The sequence below is a fragment of the Streptopelia decaocto genome (genome assembly GCF_964273445.1).
Source record: "Streptopelia decaocto genome assembly, chromosome: 3".
Lineage (NCBI taxonomy): Eukaryota > Metazoa > Chordata > Aves > Columbiformes > Columbidae > Streptopelia > Streptopelia decaocto.
Genome location: NC_138656.1, coordinates 89,532,977 through 89,552,886, shown reverse-complemented (window position 1 = coordinate 89,552,886; position 19,910 = coordinate 89,532,977). Strand labels below are relative to the sequence as shown.

General features: G+C 36.7%; 1 protein-coding gene across 9 annotated transcripts in view; it reads left to right on the top strand.

Annotated features, from left to right (window-relative positions):
• RIMS1 (regulating synaptic membrane exocytosis 1) overlaps window positions 1–19,910 on the top strand; it is a gene marked incomplete at its 5' end in the record, with an annotated part of 308,320 nt that overhangs the window by 231,617 nt on the left and 56,793 nt on the right. For 5 of the 9 annotated variants that reach the window (XM_082048664.1, XM_082048671.1, XM_082048670.1 and 2 more), the window contains 2 exons: window positions 6,640–6,752; window positions 15,157–15,323. The exons of the other annotated variants lie outside the window; for them this stretch is intronic. In XM_082048664.1, the coding sequence (XP_081904790.1) occupies window positions 6,640–6,752; window positions 15,157–15,323 (280 nt within the window). The remainder of the gene's footprint in view (window positions 1–6,639; window positions 6,753–15,156; window positions 15,324–19,910) is intronic. 9 annotated transcript variants of the gene reach the window in all.

The window sequence follows — 19,910 nt, the reverse complement described above, 5'->3', positions numbered from 1 at the left end:
GAAAAATCTTCACTTCAGTTTACTTTTCAGTAGCTTACTTGTGTAAGCAAATCTTTCTCTCGGTTTAGACTTTTAGACTTTATCCTTAAAGTCTGCATCATAAGGATGTGTGATATCTGCTGGTAAGGGTTATAGCTATCTGAAATATTGGTGCCAATTTCTTCTTGATACATAGCTTAATCCAACATTTAATAGTGTGGGTAAGACTTGGAGGATTTCCAAACCGTACTGTTTGTCTACATCTCCTTTCTGTCTTGACCAACTTGAACAGAAATATGAAATGCCTCAAGAGCAAATTCTGTATTTATTGAAGACTTCACCTTTACAGAAAATAGTATAGCCTGTACTAAGACATCCATAGGTTTTCTATAATCTAGGAAAAAACTGATGTGGCTACCAGTTTCAGTCACAGACCAGATGATGTCACCAGTCATTCTGGCAGTAAGGCCATACTTGGGTTTGGGTAAGAATGTCCTTTTAGTAAGGTATTTTCACTTAACGATTGCAAGCAATGGAAAATTGTTCTTGTGCTTAACCACCTGACTTCTTAAATAGATGTCTTATTACTTATCTGACTTTACCTAACTTCATAACCACAGGCCATTATTGGACCTGTATCTGCTAAACTGAAGAGCCTTTTATTGAGAGAAGTCTTCTCACATGTAAATAATTATGGACCCCACTCAAACCACATACCTTCTTACTTTTTAGTAATTTCCTAAATCTGTTTCTGCAAGACTGTGTACTGAAGTTCGTATAGTTCTCATGACTTCTCTCTGAATCTGTTTCACCAACAGTATGCTTGGAATGATAATCTTCCTAATATATCAGAATACATTTACCTTTGATAAACTGGATATCTTCCAGTTTCCATGGTTATTTTTGATGTCCTAAAACTCCTTGTCTATATGGCATTTAAGAATTTCTGGTTCTTTGTGTAAACACAAAGGCTTATGTTAACATACCCTGCCAAAATTTCCCTTCTCCTTTCTTGCTTTATTATTTGCTAGATAGCAATAAGTCTCCGTTTCAGAGATAGTGATATTTTGCTGGAGATACATGTGTAGCATGTACAGCAGTTCAATTTTGGATATAAGGTGTTTTTTCTTGGAATTTGGTGGTGGTTACACTGCTACACAGGAGGTACTTTCAGTGCTAAAACAATTCTAATCCCTTTTTTTTCAAAAGTTTGAGTGGGTTCTTATTAGATGTGACTTATTGTCAAGGTTCACAGCTTTCCAAAGTCTACAGAATGCAGAGGCTCTTTGGTGATTGTTGTAATGTGAAAGAGGTAGATAACCTAAAAAGTTAAGCTTAGAAATTAAAAACTGGAGCTAAAAAGGCATCTATAGCATTTTTACTATTCCTTGCTAGGTCAGCATTGCTGTCTGGGTTACAATTCTTATTTAAATAAGCCCACATGATTCCTACATTGTGCTACCAGCTTCATATATAGGTGTTTATAGCATTATGCCATTTAAGAAATTTTGCAAGTAATATATATTTTAGGCCTCTTTTCAAACCTTAAATAGGGGACTTAAAGCCTTCAAATTACTTCAGTTTTGCACCGGTCACTACTGTTAGTGCAGCTTTTGTGGCTTTCACTGATTTTCTTCGTATTGGTCTGTTGTTGATGCTAATGCAGGTTGAATTTATTTTGAAGTCACATTTCTTGCATTGTTAGATTCCCATTCTGTGGGTAGTAGAAACATGCCATGTGGTACATTCTGTCTATCTACTAACGTATTTAAAAAAAACAACACACAAAACCAAAAACAAACAAACAAAAAACCCTACACAAACCAAAACCACTTTATCTCCCCTACTATATTTGATACATTAATATAGTATATTGCTTATGGTTCTCTCATTCTGTATACAATGGAAAAGGCAGCATATATTCTGAACAGTGAGGATTCTAGTCAGGTCTAACTTCTCTATCAATTAAACAGTAGATTGGAGTTGAAATGTGTCCCTACTAGTTTTCTGAGGATAGAAATAAAGATCAAGGCTGTCAAGAAGTTAATGCCGTCAGAAATAACTCTATAAACCTTACCATAGCACTGCCATATTAAAAGGAGTATGATTAGTACATAAATTCTTAGTGAACAGATAATGTCTTAGAAAAACTGAGAAATGGCCCTCTCCCTTAAAGAAAAACAAGTGTTAGCCTGTTCTGATTTTCTTTGGGCGTAGGTTGCAGGCTGAAAATTAGATCTGTACCTATTTTCTTTCCACAACTTTACTTTGATGGAAACATGTACCAAGAACTGCCTTTAATGTTAATCAAAGCTTCTGTCACAAGAAATACTAGCAAGTCTTTTAATTACTTTGAGTTAAGAAAACCCCTCTTCCATTATCTGCAAATGTTAAATTTTTTTTTCACTAACAGCATGATCACCTCTTCAAAGACTGGAAATCCAGATGTTTACTTGTACTTCCAACATGTAGCATATTTAGAATCCCATAAGATCCATTTCAAATTACAATCCAGGTTACACAGTCTTCATAAGAATGTTTCTTGAATGACATGTGAGGAAGAGACCCAGGAGGAGCTGATGGACATGCTAGCCTATGGAATAGGAGATGGTCTTCATCTTGGCAGAGCACATCTTCTTCCTTTGAATGCAATTCACAGGGGAAGCCAAATGGGACTTAGCAGTGAGTTGAACTTTTGTTTGACAGAAGACCATTCAGAACTACACTGGGCTATTGATTTTTGGTAGCTTGGTGTGGTGGGTTGACCCAAGCCAGCAATTAAGCACCCACCAGCTGCTCACTTACTATATCCTCCACAGTGGGATGGCGGAGAGAATTGGAAGAGCAATAGTGAGTAAAAACTCATGGGCCAAGATGAAGCCAGTTAATAAGTGAAGGGAAAAAATGAAAAAAACCCCCACATACCCCACCACCAACTGATGCAAAGGCATCACTCACCACCTCCCAACAGCGGACCAATGCCCAGCCAGTCACTAAGCAACAGCTACTTTGGATCAACTGCCCTCATTTTTATTGCTGAGGATGATGCTGTGTGGTATGGAACATCCCTTTGGTCAGTGATGGTCAGCTGGCCCAGCTGTTCTCCCTCCTAGTCTCCAGTCGTGTTGCTGGGAGTGTGGGCAGCATGAGAAAAAAAAGATGGCCTTGGATCTGTGCAAGCACTGCTCAGCAATTGCTAAACATTGCTGTATTAACAACACTGTTTTAGTTACAAATCTAAACCTCAGCACCATACAGGCTGCTGTGAAGAAATCTACCTCTATCTCCGCCAGAACGAGTACACCTGGGATTAAAGGAGTCAGACTGGTTTATAAATTTATTAATGGAATTGAAGTATAACATTTTGATTCCATTCGTATGTCTGTGTTTTCTCTCTTGCATGGCTTTGATTGTTTGTGTACCCAATTGTTGTACAACCTTCACATATTTTATTAGTAGTAAAAGCTTTAGCTCTGAACTTGCACCCCTTGTCTAAACAGTTTGCTGAATGAGTTCCTGCAGTTACTACTTATACTGATTGATATCGCTTCTGAATCAGCAGTTCTCGAAGAGATGAGAGTTATAGCTCTTTGAAGCATGACTTCTGACACCACAGAGAGTAACATGTTGACACAACTGATATTGATGGTAGTTGTACCACTAATTTGAGACACTCATGGTAAATCTCCCACTGTAGAATTTAGAGGTGCTTCCATTTGTACATCATTACCGTGTAGTCCTACCTCTCAAGAGCTCCAGGAAAAGCACTCTGTAAATATTGATGTCCTTAAAGAAAGTAAATCCATACTTTTCTAAGTGGCAGGTTCAGTTCTCGAAATATTGTTTATGTCAAATTTTTGTTACCTGTGGTAACCAGCTATGTTCCAAGAAAGTAATGTGATCATATGGTGGTGTTACCTATGGTTGTTACAGCTTCTGCTAATGTGCTTTTTGCTCCTGTGTTAGATTTTTTTTTTCTGCTTTTTGTGATTAACTTGTAAAGAGCATACCAAGCTACTTGTCAGGCAGATTAAATTTTCCATCACAGAACTGAGCTAGATACAACATCAGTTCAGATACTCGCAGTAAACAAAGCTGGAAAGAACATTGTTGTATTTTTTGCATCAGACTTACATTTCAGACAGTTATTTGCTTAGAAATACATTAACAGCTAATTGATACTGAATTACATTTTACTCCAAACACAGAAACAAATTTCTCCATTAGAGAATTTAGATTTACTTCACAGTCCTCATTAATTGTTCTCATGTTATTTTATATAATCATATCTAATAATGAAAACCAGAACAAAAACTTATTGTTAAGGTTAAGTATTTGAACATAACAAATATCAAGAATTACAGAGTTAAGTTTGAATATTTAGCCAACCTTGACTGCAGTCATTTTCACGTATAGTCAACGAAATAGCATCTGTTTTTTCTCAGGTATCTTAAGTAATCGGAGAAACACTAATTCATATAAGTTATTTAGTACAACGCACACTTGACAGGGTGAAGCACTTAAAAGTCACAGAATGAAAGGGTTATTTTTTAGAGTAACGGTAATCTGTGCACCACACACGTATAGGGCTAAATTTTTAAAGGGGTCTCAATTTTCCCTCTGATTTTATATCCTCACTCTATTTTGTGCATGTATGACAGGATTAAGATATCTGAGTTTTTTACTTCAGTCACTAATTGATATATCTTAATCCTTTCATATCTGTCCTTAAAATAAGAGGCCATCTTTAAAAATTTCACCTAAAGTGCTCAATTTTGCCTTCAGATACCTCCATGCAACTTCCATTGAAGTAATTGGAGCTGTGCCTGCATATCTGATGGTGGAACTGGACTCATTGCAATTAAGGTACACATTTACCGGCATAATTAGTCATCTGGAATAATTGCTGGGCCCAGTGTGGCATTCTGCATGTGCAGAATTTCTGAGATTGGACCCTCTGCGTGTGGGAGGTTGAAGTTTATGATTATAACTTTATTTCATGCCTTAAATTTGTAGCTGTAGCAGAATTTTAATGTAATTTGCTGTATTAAATTTTCCTATTTTTAAATAAGAAATGTGGAAGGAAGACATGAAAACAGCATATTTTTCACAGTGATGTCTTTGTATATTTTTCATACCCAACCAGCGCACAGACATTCCATCATTTCCAAAAGTGCATTACAGATGGTACATGCATGCACAACTGGGATTTGTGCAGTAGCCCACAGTTTAAAATCTCCAACCCTGAGTGTACTGCCTTTTTATTTTCTTTCTTCTTTTTTTGGTACCTTTGTGCTTGCAAAAAATTAGATGTGTAAAAAATCCCACAGTTAACTAACAGCATAAAACCCACATATGAGAATTTCAGTACTTCTTCATTCACAATACAGATGTTTAAAAAGCCTGATAGAGTACTTGTTTTCAACTAATTTAAAATTATTTGTGTTTTGTGATCGAAAATTGATTCCATGCAGTTTTTAAATTGGTGTCTCTCTCCTGCCACTGGTCTGGGGAAGAGCTGTTTACAAAAGTAATGACTTTAAAACTAATAGTTTTGGAGAGAGTCCTATAAATCCGTGGTTGACCCAAAAGCAGCAGAAGATTTTTGCAGAGGTTTTTCCCAAATAAAACACCAGTCTTGAATTTGTGGTCACACAAAAAATTCAAACTAAAATAAGTTGTCCTTCTGTGATGTTATAACCTGTACAAAAAAAAAAAAAAAAGATGAACAAAGTGAGCGCTACTGTGATGTAGAATAGTTACCGATGAATATTTGGGTCTAGTTCTAGAACTGCTACAAAGGGCTAGTTTATCAGGTTTTTGTTTTATTGTTTTGCATTTATAATGCTACCAAGTTTAAGAATGGTAAAATATGTGGTTCACTCTGAAAATTATGCACTACCACAAAGGCTGACTTATTTTAAGGAACGATTAGCCCAGGGGCTTTCACACCGCTCTTTCCATTAGTGCAAGGACAGCCAATATTAATTGCAATAACTTGTTCAAATTGAAGAAGATGCTTCTTATAGCACCACAGCTTCTTGGAAGTCTAAGATTAGATTTTTTTTTTTAAACAAACATTGTCATTATTTTGTAAAAAAAAAAAAAAGTACTAGCACATTAATGTATTTTTTACTATGACTGGTTGAATGGAGAAATTATTCTTCTCGAATAATCTTTAGCTATGGTAAGCAGTTCTGGTTTAAAATAGTAGTAGGAGCTAATTACTTTAAAAATAAATTTTAATACTTGTTTACTACTTTAACTCTTAGAATGTTACTGTAATATTTTCTACATTTAAGCAAATTCATGGTTAGATTATCATGGATTTATGTCCCCTGCATCCAGAATACTTAACAGGTTTATAATTCAGCCTATTATCACCTAAATTCTTTCACTCTTTTCATATCTGTTGCCCCAGCTTGATTATGTATAGGAAATGGGGATGTCTTCCCATTTTCAGGTAAAGACTCTTGCAATGGAAGTGGTTGATTTCTTGACATTAGTGTTCCTTCGTTCTGTGTTTACACCCTGCTTGTTCTACATGTTTGTACATTTCTTCGTTTCGTTGAGATGGAAATAAGCTAAAATAGTTGTTAAACCATTTTTTCCAAAAAGTTTCCACTCTTTTTAATTGATTTTCATTGTGTGTTTTTGCAGCAAGCTTAGTAGTGGAGGAGCGAACGAGACAGATGAAAATGAAAGTGCACCGTTATAATCAGACATCAGGGTCTGGTTCTAGCCAAGAACATGAGCGTGAGCAATATACCAAGGTAAAGTCAGTAGTATTGAAATGATACTTTGGCTTGAAAATTCAAGGCATAAATCTGTTTATTTTAAATATTACATAACCCTCAAGAACACTGTGTTATAAAGCCTGACAGAAATGTCTTCGAGTTATAGCTTTTTAACATCGTTTTAACCCCCATCTGATGTGCATTAGATTTAATTTTTGATCTCACCTAAAACGTATCTGCAAAAAGCAGAACAATTCAAAACTAAGATGGGGCATAAAGACCCTTCAACAGCTGTTAAACAAAGCCATGTCACCACTAGCTTAGGAAGTGCCTGGCCTGCAAATCCCTGGAGGCAGGAGAAGTGGGCCATGGAAGTGTCATTGTGACCTGGCCCTGCTCTTTTGATCTTCACTAGGCCCAACTTTGTCTGACATGTAGAGGGCCAGACACAACTACAATAGATCAATCTCATGCAGCTGTTCTCAAGTTTCTGTAATTTCTTTCCATCCTAATTATGTCCCAGATAAAGTAATTCCTTTCTTGAAATGTATACTGATTACTTTCATCTCCTTTTCTAACAAAACTGTAAAGATTTCCTCTGATAAGTGTACATGATGTTAGATTAAGAAGTTATATAGAGGGACCTTTTTCTTCTGAGTGAATTGCTGAGGACATCTCACATGTCTCCACTGCCACTAACAAATCAAGCTGTGAGGGCCTGGAGCTGAACTTTCTGTTAAAGACATTTTGCCTTGTGGTGCCTAGTGGAGGGGGAACATTTGTGGAAGTCAGGAGGGGAAATGTTTGATTAGATTCTATGTTTCCATGTAGAGCTACAGCGCTGTGTTGGTGTAGGCAAAGTAAAAAGCAGAGGCAAAACCAGCGGTAACTGAGTGGTGGGGGAAGCATTCCTGCAATTCTTCCAGTGCCATTGAGGGTTACATGCTTTCGACGAGTGACCACGGGATGGCAGTATGAATGTAAAAGTCCACTGTAAAAAATTTGAAGACACATAGCAACTGTTTGCTTTAAAAATAAGGTCTGAGAATAACAGTAGATGGAAGAAAATCACAGCTTTTATTAATTTAGACTTTCATGCTTCAAGAGTCGCATTTCAAAGATTTTCTTTACATCAGTAAGACCTAAATGCTTGTATATTTATTTCTACGTTTTGAAAGAGTCAAACTTTCCATTTGTGAACTGGTGCCATACAAAAGGCAGCAAACATTGTCAAGCTCTCAACAGCTACTGACATCACAAAGCTCCCAGCATTAATTGCCATAGCACAGACACCAACATTTCTATCCTGGCCCTTCCATGGCAACTGCGTGGTGTTTTGCAGAACTGATGCATGATCCTTGAGGCACAAGTTAAAATAAGGGATAAGAGAGATACTCAGCAGAAACAAAATCAGAAATTTACTTAGGAATGGATAAATATGCAATTGGGCTTCTAGCTTGTAATAGCTAACAGACTTGAAAGATTTGTTCAGGATCTTCTTACAGTTAAATATGGGGACAACTTTAATAAGGGTGTTTCTTTTTGAGACTGCCTCACTGTGAACATAAAACTTAAATGAAACAGTTGTCAAAGGAAAGGGAAGTAAGAGAAACAAGGCTTTAGGTCCTCAATTGTCAAATTGCAGGATATCAGTGCCATTAAAAAAACAAATAAACAATTGAGATGGAAATTTCCAACAAAATCATCTGTCAGAAGCCGGAATTTGTATAATAGTTAGAACAGGTCATTTGATGTTGGGTTTGCCAATACCTTCACAAGAGGTCAACTCAGGACCAGAGCGTGAGATGCTGTGTGTCTCTATGGTACTTCCTAACTAGTTAACATGTTAAAAAAAATAGTAAAAATTGGTTGATAAATCTTGCAGGAGAGAGGGGTAATATGTGATCTGAGGACTTCGACTGGGACAACAAAATGTACACCTTTGTTCGTAGTCAAAGGCTGGTTTTCTGCTTTGGATTAAGTGTGTTTACGGATTGATTCAAATGTTGGAATTTTTTCATTATGACCATGTTTTTTTATTCCAATTATCATTAATATTTATTGTAAGCATTATTTTTGCTCCTCAATGTATTTTCTTATTGGATTAAGGTACATCCAATGTATGGTTAAATAGTTGTTGGAAAATGTCAACCTGCAGTATTACAAATTTCTCCTATCCTCTAGTACCTCAAGTTTTCTAGCATCATCTTTAGTTTTTAAAAATACATGGAAATGAAATCAAAATTGAAATTGCAGCACGATGAGCCCTAACAGGAAAGAACTCTGTTGAAAATTGTTTTATTTGGATTTTTTTTAATTATGACTGCAACTTTGAGGAAGCAAATTTTCTGTCTGCTGTTACTAGGAAAATATTTTTGTACCTGGTGCTCTGACAGACACCCCCTCCTTTCCACGCTAAAACTGTAGTGAGGAGAATGAATTAGTTGTCCTGTCTTTAAATAAAAAAATCTTTAACTTTTCATATATTTTCTACATGATAATGGTGTAATCCTAGATAAGATGCAACCTATAATTTTTTAAGTGCTGAGGACAAATTATATTAGCCCATTCTGACACTAGAGATTCAGTGATGTAGCTGTTTTCTTCATATCACTATGGTGGTATTCATCACTTTAAAAATGTTACTGAAGGACACCTTGTGCTACTGTCTTTCTTTACCTTCAGAAGATGCTAAAAAAGTCAAGGAAATAAGCACACAGATGAAGATTTAGACAGCTGTAATGAAAATGTAGGAAGTCACATCAGGTGATGGAGTAAAGCTGATGACTTAAGCTTCTAAGGACTTCTGACTACATATCTCTGCTGCCAAAGCCTGTGAAAAGTCTTTAAAAGCTACAGGATTGCAACTTTAAATAGATTTTAAAAAATAATAATAATCAGTGGTCTAATAGGCATTTTGGAATAGTGAGGAAGAAATACTCCTTTCTTTCCAAGCGGTGGTGTTTGCCCGCTGCTTCAGAAAATAGGTGTTTATATTTAGTAAGGAAATTATGCCATGCTTCACATTAAGAAGATACTAACTTCTCCTTTTCAGAGCAGTCATCTCACATGGGCTTGATTCTTCCACTATTTTAACATTTGCAAATATGCTTGTTTTATTACACATAAAATTCCCTAGTCCTTTCAAAAATTTTCCGTCAGTATGGACTGGATAATTGCATGTATGAAAAATTGCTTCCTTAAATTCAACTATGTTTTCTCTTATATTAAATTCAACTATGTTTTCTCTTATATTGAAGCAAACCTTTTTTTTTTTTTTTTTTTACGGTATCCTAATATGGCCTTTGCAACTTTCAATCCATTTCTGATGCATTTCTTCAATTTCTGTTATTTCTCCCACTCAATCTTCTAGTCTCAGTAAGCAAGCACTAGCTTTTTCGAGCATGCACCATGCAGTTAGTGTGGAAACATTTTTAAGGATCTGTGTTTTAAACAGCAAAACCCTTTGTGGATTTGGCAAAAGGTTTTAAAGGAGAGCTTTAAACATCCATCTCTCTTCTTTCTTGTATATTGGTAAGGCTGCAGTGGCTAGTACGCACGTTTGTGTTGTTTCAGTGTTTGAGATAATCAAAAGACTTTGGCAGCACAGTTCTGGATTTGCATAGATACAAATGACAGCATATCTTTATTAGGTTTTTAATTCAAAATACCTTAAGTTTTATATTCCACACACAGAAGATAAACATCATGCTGCAGCTGCTCCAGTTTTCCAGAGAGTGTGCAACACATTTTTTTGGAAGTCTGTTTATTCAAGAGAGTTACTGATCAGAACACCGTAGTACATACTTAAAAGGACATCACTCTATATTTAGACGCACTCCTGACTCAGTTAAGACTGTATGTGATTGGAAAGCATTTAGCATGAAGTGCAATCATGGCATTACTTCAGTGACACTCTCTGAATTTAACTTGATAGTAAATGTCTACAAGAAAGGGCTGGATAAAAGAGTTGGGATGACAGGAGGCTGATGATGTTTAAGCTTTATGGGATGCTGGGCAAGGCACATAGGGCTAGGTATAGAAAGTGCTCTTGGACACTGATGTGATGAGTGTCTTCCTTCCATCCCTCTTCATCCACCTTCAAGAAAAAAATGTTTACTGTATATCGTATCGATACAACAGTCACTCCAGTACTGGCTGGGTTTCACAAACTCCAGTGAGGTCTGTTCATTCCACTCATGGGCTCCACTGCAGTTTTGCCATGGTTTGACTTGCTCATTTTCACTGTTCCCTGTTAGGAAGCTGAGTGGTGTTCACAGTAACTGGGTTGAATACAGTACTGGGAAGAACTGGGAAGAGCATCACCTGAGCTGCTCCTGAGACAGATGCTGGCAGGAGTCAGAAATGAGGCCTGGGCACACTGAGGTGCTGAGTCCTGGGCTGTGAACCCCAGCAGCACTCGGGGGAACCCTCTGTGAGTGGTCATAAAACTCAAGGTGCTTTGCACATGATTCAGTGTTTTCTGACAAAATTCCTTGTTAGAGTAAGGTGCCTCAAAAGCTAACTGTGATCTCAAGACTTGCGCAAGCCCCTGGATGAATCTAGTCCTTAATGTTTCTGATCTGGATTTCTCTTTCCTCATTTTAACCCCTGTTTAATTTTCTTGTTTAATTTCCTCATTTTAAGCACTTAATGAGGCAGATATTTTCAGATGTTAGTCATCTGAGCTTTTGTTGTAGTCAAAGGGGGGGACACTCCTTCAGTTTTCAATGCTCTGAACTATTGTATTCTCCATGGTTTTGGGAGATAAACGTAGAAATATAAATACTTATGAATATGGAGGATAATATAAATATAATGGACTATTAAGTTAGTTCTAAAATGTGCCTTATAATCAGTAAAATTGCTAACATTGTTAGTCATTGAGGAACTGTAAAATGATTAATGAAGTACGTTCTTTTGGTTTATGTCTGTGGTTTTTCCATTGACATTAACACATCTGCAGTTCATCATACCCTTTTTTTCTCCTTTTGCTGGCATAGAAGCAGCAGCAGCTCCACAGGTGGTAAAGTGAATGGAAGAACTGCATTTCAGCTGTTTATATTTCAGATAGTTCTATTGAAAAAAACTTTTGTCTTTGTAATGCAGAAGCAGACAGTGAAGATAGTTTGGCCATTTGATGCTAGCCACTCATAGTGTTTAAAAAAACAGACATACTCTCTAGTAATTGCTATTGAAGTTGCTGCAAACTTCAGCAACTCTCCCAATGTGATAAATAGTGCACCCTGGAATAGAAATGTTATGTAAGCTTGAACTCTGTAAGATGTAGAGTTGAAAGAGAAGTGATTGCACTAAGAATTCACTTCATTTTGAAGCTTCAAAATTACATAATATTTACATAATATTACATAGTACATGACAGGGAAATTTATTACAAATAAGTGCAGAGTTATGAAGAGCAGTAGTTTTCTAGATGAGGAGGACTGTAGCATATTACTTTTTAGGCCAGTTGGAAACCTACAGGCATTACTTTAATTCAGCCCATGACATTTTTCTTCTAAATGATAAGTTCAGGTGTATTGCAACAGTAAAATGTTCTCCTTTTAATGGTCACAGCTTTCTCTTTATTTGAGGTGGGGGGTGAGGGGAAGGTTAACTTCAAAATTGCTTTCATTTTGTTCAAGTTAGTTGAGATGACTGATTATCATATTGTACTGGAAAGGGACAGGTAGGGAATACATGGGAAGAGTTGTATGCCTCCTATAGAGGACAGTGAATTCATCAAAAGCAGCAGCTAAATCCAGAAGAAGTAGTAGTAAAATGTAAACCCTGTAGCACTCAGCATTAACTTCCAGCATCACCACTTTTTGCACTAATCTCTGTTCTCTGAAGGGAAAAGTTTTCAGTTTCTCGGGAATCACAGCCCTGGCATCCAGGATAAAGGGGTAGTAAAAGCTCGACCATGCCATGAAAATCTCATTTAGGAAGGGCAGCTCCATGTTATATGGAGTAGCTCTGTGATTAGAATACCAAGGCAAGTAGAAGACATGGATTCAGTTTGGTTTTTTTTCTCCCCTCTTACTGTAAAATTCTCTGTTTACCAACATGTTAAAGACTGGCTGTTAAGCCAGTCTGATATTTACAGAGTAATTCTGTACAGACTGCTGGACTACAGGGAGCAGGACAGAGTGAGGACATCTACATAGCCTCCATTTACAGGGGAACTGTGAACTTATGTGTGAACTGAAGACCCTGGTTCCATATTGCGGCTGAGTACCTAAACAGGCACTAGTGCACAAGCTGGGACTTCTCTCCAGTATTGTAACCAGTAAGCTAGACAATCATGCTTAATGCTTTCTCTCTCCCTTCTCCCCATCTTTTCCAGTCCATGTAGATAGCCCATGAAAGGTGGAGCAAATTCAGTATGAGTGAAACAGGGTGTCTCCCGCTGGCCCACAGAGAGCTTTATTTTGCAGTCTGAAAGTGAGGAAGCAGTAGAATTATTTAAGAGACTCTACAAGCCATTTCCAAAAGGTGATCTTACTAAACATATCAGCATAGTTTCACCTTAACCCTGTTGGTCATTTATATTCTGATAAGTCACATCAAGTCCCTTGGAAAGAGAATCTCCGAATAAATCCTTGCTGTAGTTGAAAATATTTTTAAATATTGGAGTTCTTGAGTCCTTTGTGTTACCCACTTTGTTAAATCAGAGTTCTGCTGCAGCTATTTCCATGTCAATGCCTGTTAGAGATGTTATTTGAGCTCAAACTCATCATGCTGCAAGCTATTCTGAAAAGTCTCATTTAGTACTTGCAGCTTAAAATTTACCTTTAGTAAACCAGAGCTTTCCCTCCTGTGAATGTTTTTATTCAGTCATTCCATGTAAGCCCCTCACAGGGTATTGCTAAGAGTTTCCTCAATGCACGCTGCTAAGGTCACACCCCCAGGTTTTTATTCATAGATTGGTTCGTATTTTTAATCTTGGCATATGCCGTTCAGGAGCTGTGAGTAAGCTGGAAACACATGCTGAGACACTAAATTTGTACAACTTGATTTTTCCTACAGATTTTTATATTTACAGTCAGTGCTTAGTATTGTCTTTATTTCCTCCCTTTCTCTACTCCCATTAACTTCCTCATCTTATCTGACATGTTTTACCAAGAGGTTTCCAAGTGTGCTTTGGAGACCTCAAACATTGTTGCTGAAAGGTACCAGAGCATTAGAAGATAAACCTGGTTTAATGACAGGAGGCCTGAAACATTCATCTGCACAAACCCAGTCTTGCATTTGCCAGACTTTTAGAGTTAAGTCATGACATTTGCCAGCTGACTCAGCCTACTTGAGCTGAGGATATTCACAGACTGTCCCAGCTTGTGTGCAATTCATGAATAAGCTTTTATGACTTGCAATTTTACAGAGCACAGATCCAGAAAACGAACTCCCTGGACTGTCATGTCAAAAAGTGCCCGGTGTTCCCATGTGTTAATAGTTTTCCAGTAGTATGCCATGCGAAGTATGCCCCTGGTTTAGTCACTTCCCAGCCAAGGGTACTATGCTCTCTTATGGTAGTCGGGTTTACTTTTGTGAACCCGACAATTATTTGATCCTCATATTTGTGTGACTGAAGACTTAGGTAAGTGTAACATTGCTGGGACTGAAGCTTCCTTTTATGCATGTCTGAATGATGATGTGAGTAATACAAGCATTATATAATGTCTTGTGTGGTGTTGCAGTTGGTTTTAACTGATCAAAGCTTCTGCTGTTAACAAAAGGGAAATACCTTCTACCTCTGCCCACATATTCCTCCTGCTGGGTCTTCGCTAGTTGTCATGCATGTGCATATGTAAAAGCAAATAGATCAGGGAACTGCTCTGCCTGAAAACAAATACTATTTTTGCTGAGTTAGCTTTCTGCCTGACTAGTCCTCTAGAGTCATGATACAAATAAATATTTTGAGGTAGAAAATGTACTTTTTCCCTTTTCTGATATAACATAGGTATTGAAATCAATCCCTAATGTCAGCTTCGTATATCATTACATTTCATTCAGACTCATACACAGTTCTCCTGTTCCAAACTGACTTTGTACAGGTATTTCATAAGCATATTTTTTAATATTCGAAAAATTGAAAAAGGTTCTATAGCCAAATAAATGTTATGTATGTGCTTGAGAAGATGCCTGTCCACTGCATAAATATTTCATTACTATAGTTCTAGTACACTAATGAACCGGGAGCCTATTCCAATTCCAGTGCTTTAATTTATTTCAAGTGTCTTATTTGGTCCATAAATACCATGTTTGGTTTCTTCACTAGGCATAAAGACATTATTTTATATAGGCTTTTCTCTGAATTTCATACAATTTTGTTAGATCTAAAAGCAGTTAGAGAGAACTGTCATACTTAGGTCATTTGTTGTCTCAATATATGCGTTATGTTTTGATGAGACTCCTCACCCTTTCTTTTCTTGATCTCTAGTATAATATACAAACAGATCAGTACAGAAGTTGTGATAACGTCTCTGCCAAATCATCAGATAGTGATGTCAGTGATGTGTCAGCCATTTCCCGAACCAGCAGTGCCTCACGCCTCAGCAGCACAAGTTTTATGTCAGAGCAATCTGAACGCCCTCGGGGCAGAATCAGGTGAGTTCTCAGTGCAGTTTCAATTGTATCACACCCCCTCTTGCATTTAGTGCCAAAATGCAACCAGAAATTATTGAAATTAGAAGACCACAACGTAATAATTTAAGAAAAATGTTACGTGCATATAATCTGTTATGCCAAAATAATCTGTCTTCCATTGTTAGATGCAGTTGTGCATCTAAAACAGAAAGCAAACGTCCCATGAGATGACAGAAAAATGTATTTGTGGCAAGTGGAACTTGAACACACTATTATCTCGTTGCTGGCTATCACTGTAATCCATAAGATGTTACAGCAGAATAGGGTATTACAGCCAATAAGGTGCTACAGCAGAAATATCACTAGTTTTTTTTACCTAAATAACTTTCTTTCATATTAGCTCTGATTTTCTTTCTTTCAACCTATGTATTTATTTCCTTACCTGCTTTATTTGTGCTGTTTTCATGCATACGATAAATTACTAGATTTGAAACAAGTATTTGTATAGTAATTTTGATATCTATGGTTCAAAAGTAGTTTAATCCATTTGCATTATCAATAATCAAATATCTCTTTCATCCTTGATAATAATCTATTCTTGGTTTAGTGCATTTTTTAGATACACAAATTGGTTCCTGTCTTCATTTAACTTGAGGACAAAACTCTCCCCAGCTATGATGGCTGTAGGATTGGCTTGGTAGTTTATGACTACATCTGCCAATGTCTGGACTCTCAAAAAATTTACTTAAAGTGTTATAAGACACAAGCAGAATTAAGAACTATTTTAAAAAAATATTTCTATGGAGGAAATCGGTCTGATAAAAGCCTAGATGGCATTATTTAGTACTTTGGAACACTTGTAGATGGATTCACTATCTGAGAAGTTCAGCTGTGGGCTTTTTGATCTGTTCATGTAATGGGAAGGGATGGTGGGGAAACTCAGAAATGTATGAACTAGATCCACCTAATTTTTTTTGTTAAGGAAAGTTCATGAGGGTTTTACAAAATCACGTTTCAGATTGGTGAAATTATAACCTGACAGCTGCAGTAATCCACAATCCACCAGAACATTTAAAGTTATTTCACTTCATATGTTTGAATCTTACATTTCATTGTGTCCTAGCTTTTCAGGATTTGTCTCTTACAGAGGTCTTTAGTGATACCAAAATACCTGTATTTTCTAGACATTGAATTTTCTCAAGTAGGCCCTTTCAACTCATCTTTGGCAGGTTGAACAAAATATGGGTTTTTTCCCATAAATATCTCTGCATTGAACAGATTTTATCAGAGATATTCTTTGGATTCAGGATGTCTGATCACAAATATTAGAACCAGGAGAAACAGTAGCCCCATGTGAGTTTGGAAAGGGAAAAACCTGGGCCCAAGTCCATGCTTTGTTCAGCCTCTTCCATTCTAATAGCAGAGCACCTTGGGTACAGGATTAGCCGACCAAGTGTACAAAACCAAGTGTCTGCAATGCAACTCCAGTTCAGCTTCATTCTAATACCCTAAACTGAGATCTAAACAGAATTCAGATGTCATCCCGTTCTGATACAGACCACAGAATCCATACCACAGAGATTAGACACTTTATACTTGCTTGCTTTCATTTTCACTAAATTCAGGTAATACTTCCATGGTGAATAAAATGTATAGTGATAATATACAATGCAGCTCATTCAGTAGAAATGTGAGGAAGAAATTAACAGATCCATAAACTACTCATAACTTTCAACATTCTTCCTCTAACCTGGCAGCGGTTTTGCTCCACTGAAAGACCTGTTTAAATAAGTGGGATGTGCGTAATGTACTACCTTTGCACTGATTTGTTGAAATTGGCTAATTGCAGTGGAGTGAAATTTAAAATCATTTTGATGTTATGCTGGAAAACATTGTATCCAGCAGATTAACATCCATGGTTCAAAATTTTCCATTTGAGTTGTCCACACTTATTTTTGCATGATTGTCTATCATCACTATAAGAAGGTCAAAGGCTTTAGAGCCCTGCAAAAATTTTGTATCTTGGAAATTAGATACCAAAAGAGGTCAGAATGAAAAGAAGGGTGTTGAAGAAAAAGAAAAGACGTTTTGCTGATGATCTGAGACAAAGTCAGCTTCCTGCTCTCCCGTGCCTCTACTGGTAGCCTCTGTCACGTAGTCTTTAGTAAATTATTTGTGCAGTTCACTTGTTACATGGAAGATTTAATTTAGGGAAAATGTTGACTGAGTGAGATTCATGCTGTTTAACTTTAGCCTTAAAAACTATGTATCGACAGTAGAATTCACATAAAAATTAGGTTTTTGTTAAATTATTTGCCTAACTTCCCTAAGTCATTATTGAAAAGAAGCAAACACGAATTATGTTGGATGTTTCACCTCATCCTCAGATAGCTGTCAAAGACAGGTGTAATGTTAAGTTTAAAGACAAAGTTCATTGAACTGCCTTTTTATGCACCTACTTTTGTTCTCCAGATACCTTCTGGAGATGAGAGCCATGAAGAATCTAGAAAGCATACATCAACTCAAAGGAGGTGGCCCAGTTTTAGCCTTCTGAGTAAAATGAGCCGTTCAGCTGGTGTTCTTAGGTGCCTTTTGTATCCAGGAGAAAAATACACAGATGCAGAATACACAAGCAAGATTCCTGGTCTGTATCACCTTTGGAAAGGGTATCTCTATATTTTTCTCCATTGAGTAGAGAGAAATGTGATTGGAGAGAACTCGAGAGTTCAAATTAGTAACCTGAAGTGAAACTGTGCTCCTCTTGCATTTGTACTTGAGCTCAGAAACAAGGGTTATTCATATTAAGAGCCGTGGTGTCAAATTTCTGAATGTGAAGTGTGCCAGCTTAAGACAGCAATAGTTTTAGTTAATGTTGTTAGTCAACATAGCATCACCATCCCTTATATTAATGCATCTGTAAAACAGGATATAAATTTAGCTCCTAGACATATGAAAATAAAGGATCCTGTCCTCTTTGGGGCTGTCATTAAAAAGGCAAATTTTTGTTGTAATTTTGTATAAAATATCATTACTTTTTAATGTTAAAGGGACCAAAGTTTCAGGTTTTGGTTTATATTCACTTACTTCACCACCACCACTTACTTCAGCTGCCAGCACAAACAGCTTCCTGACTAAGGAAAGAACCATAAAAAATCTAGCTAATGCCTTTTCCCCATCAATCCAAGCAGAATTGATCTCTCTCTCTCTCTCTCTCTCTTCTCCCTCATTTCAGACAATGTATTCTGCATTATGCTGTTTTTAGAAATTGTTTTTTCCTTATTCAAACAGTAAAGATTTTAAAACCTGGAAGCACATTTCTTTTTCTTGTGGCTCTGAGGTCTATGGGTATTATCTATAAGTGTAGAACAATTTGTGGGGGTTTTCAGCAATTTTTAATTTTACTGAGTAACTCCTTCAGTTACATTACATTCAAATTGCATTGTGCTTTTAATAATATATAGCATTTATAGAATGAAACAGTATCTGTACAGCAAGGATAAAACCAGTCAAGGCAGAACAACACAGAAATACTGTACATCATATTTGAATAGCTAAATAACACTCTAGCTATTCTTTGGGTCAGAACTCCCAAATTCAAAGTTTTGTAGTATTAGGAAACTTGAGCATGTTGAAGAAGTTAGTAACACAGAGAGAATGAAATAAAATCTTCCCTTTCTGTTAATGACAAGACTGTGTCTAAACCCTTTAAGGCAGAATACTAATTCCATTCCTACATTATATTTGTAATTGAGCTATCTGTCAGAAAGCTGTGACATAGCATGCATAGAAAATACCATTAGTTAACCTTCAGTCTGGAGACTCTGTTGATTTACACTTCTAATAGGTTGCAAGAGCAAATTATGATTGATGCAGTTTCTAAATAGAAGTACATAAAATAGCTTCTACATTTCTAATTTGTTTAGCATTTTCAGGTGAATGTTGTAACAAGGAGCTATGAGTGGATAAACCAGTCTGCATATGAAAATATTCCAACCATCTTTCTTGTTACCATCCTGGGAAGTTTGGTTGACTGCCATGCTCTCTAGTGGAAGTGCAGACAAATATCAGGAATTTTTGTTGTGGGAACAAAATGTTCTGGGACTTTTGACTTGAATCAGAATCAGACTTGTGAGTTAGGCTTGCCATAGCATTTGGAGTTGGTGCATATTTCATGACTGAAGTCAGATTACCACTCCTTCTTTATGGAGGTTTGCTTTCATCAGTCATGGTATTTATGTATTCATAATACAGTCAAGCAATACTTTGTGCCTGTGTATGCTACAGATGTTACTGTACATGACTCAGGAACATTTCTCACATCCTCAATGGAGCAGGAGGAAATTTTGCATGGTTTAATGCAAATGATTGCTAAGTAAGAATTCACGTTAACCACATGGTTATAAATCAGCATCATATGGGCTTGATCAGACAAAGAAGGACGTTTGCTCACTTCATTAAAAATTATGCCCAGTGATGTCATGGCATCATTTTTCATTAGGGGCCTGCTTATGCAAAGATACCTGGACTTCTTGATGATTTTCTATTGCACCCACTTATTTCAGAAGGTTTCCAAATCTGATTTCTTTCATACTCTGGAAGATTCTTTCT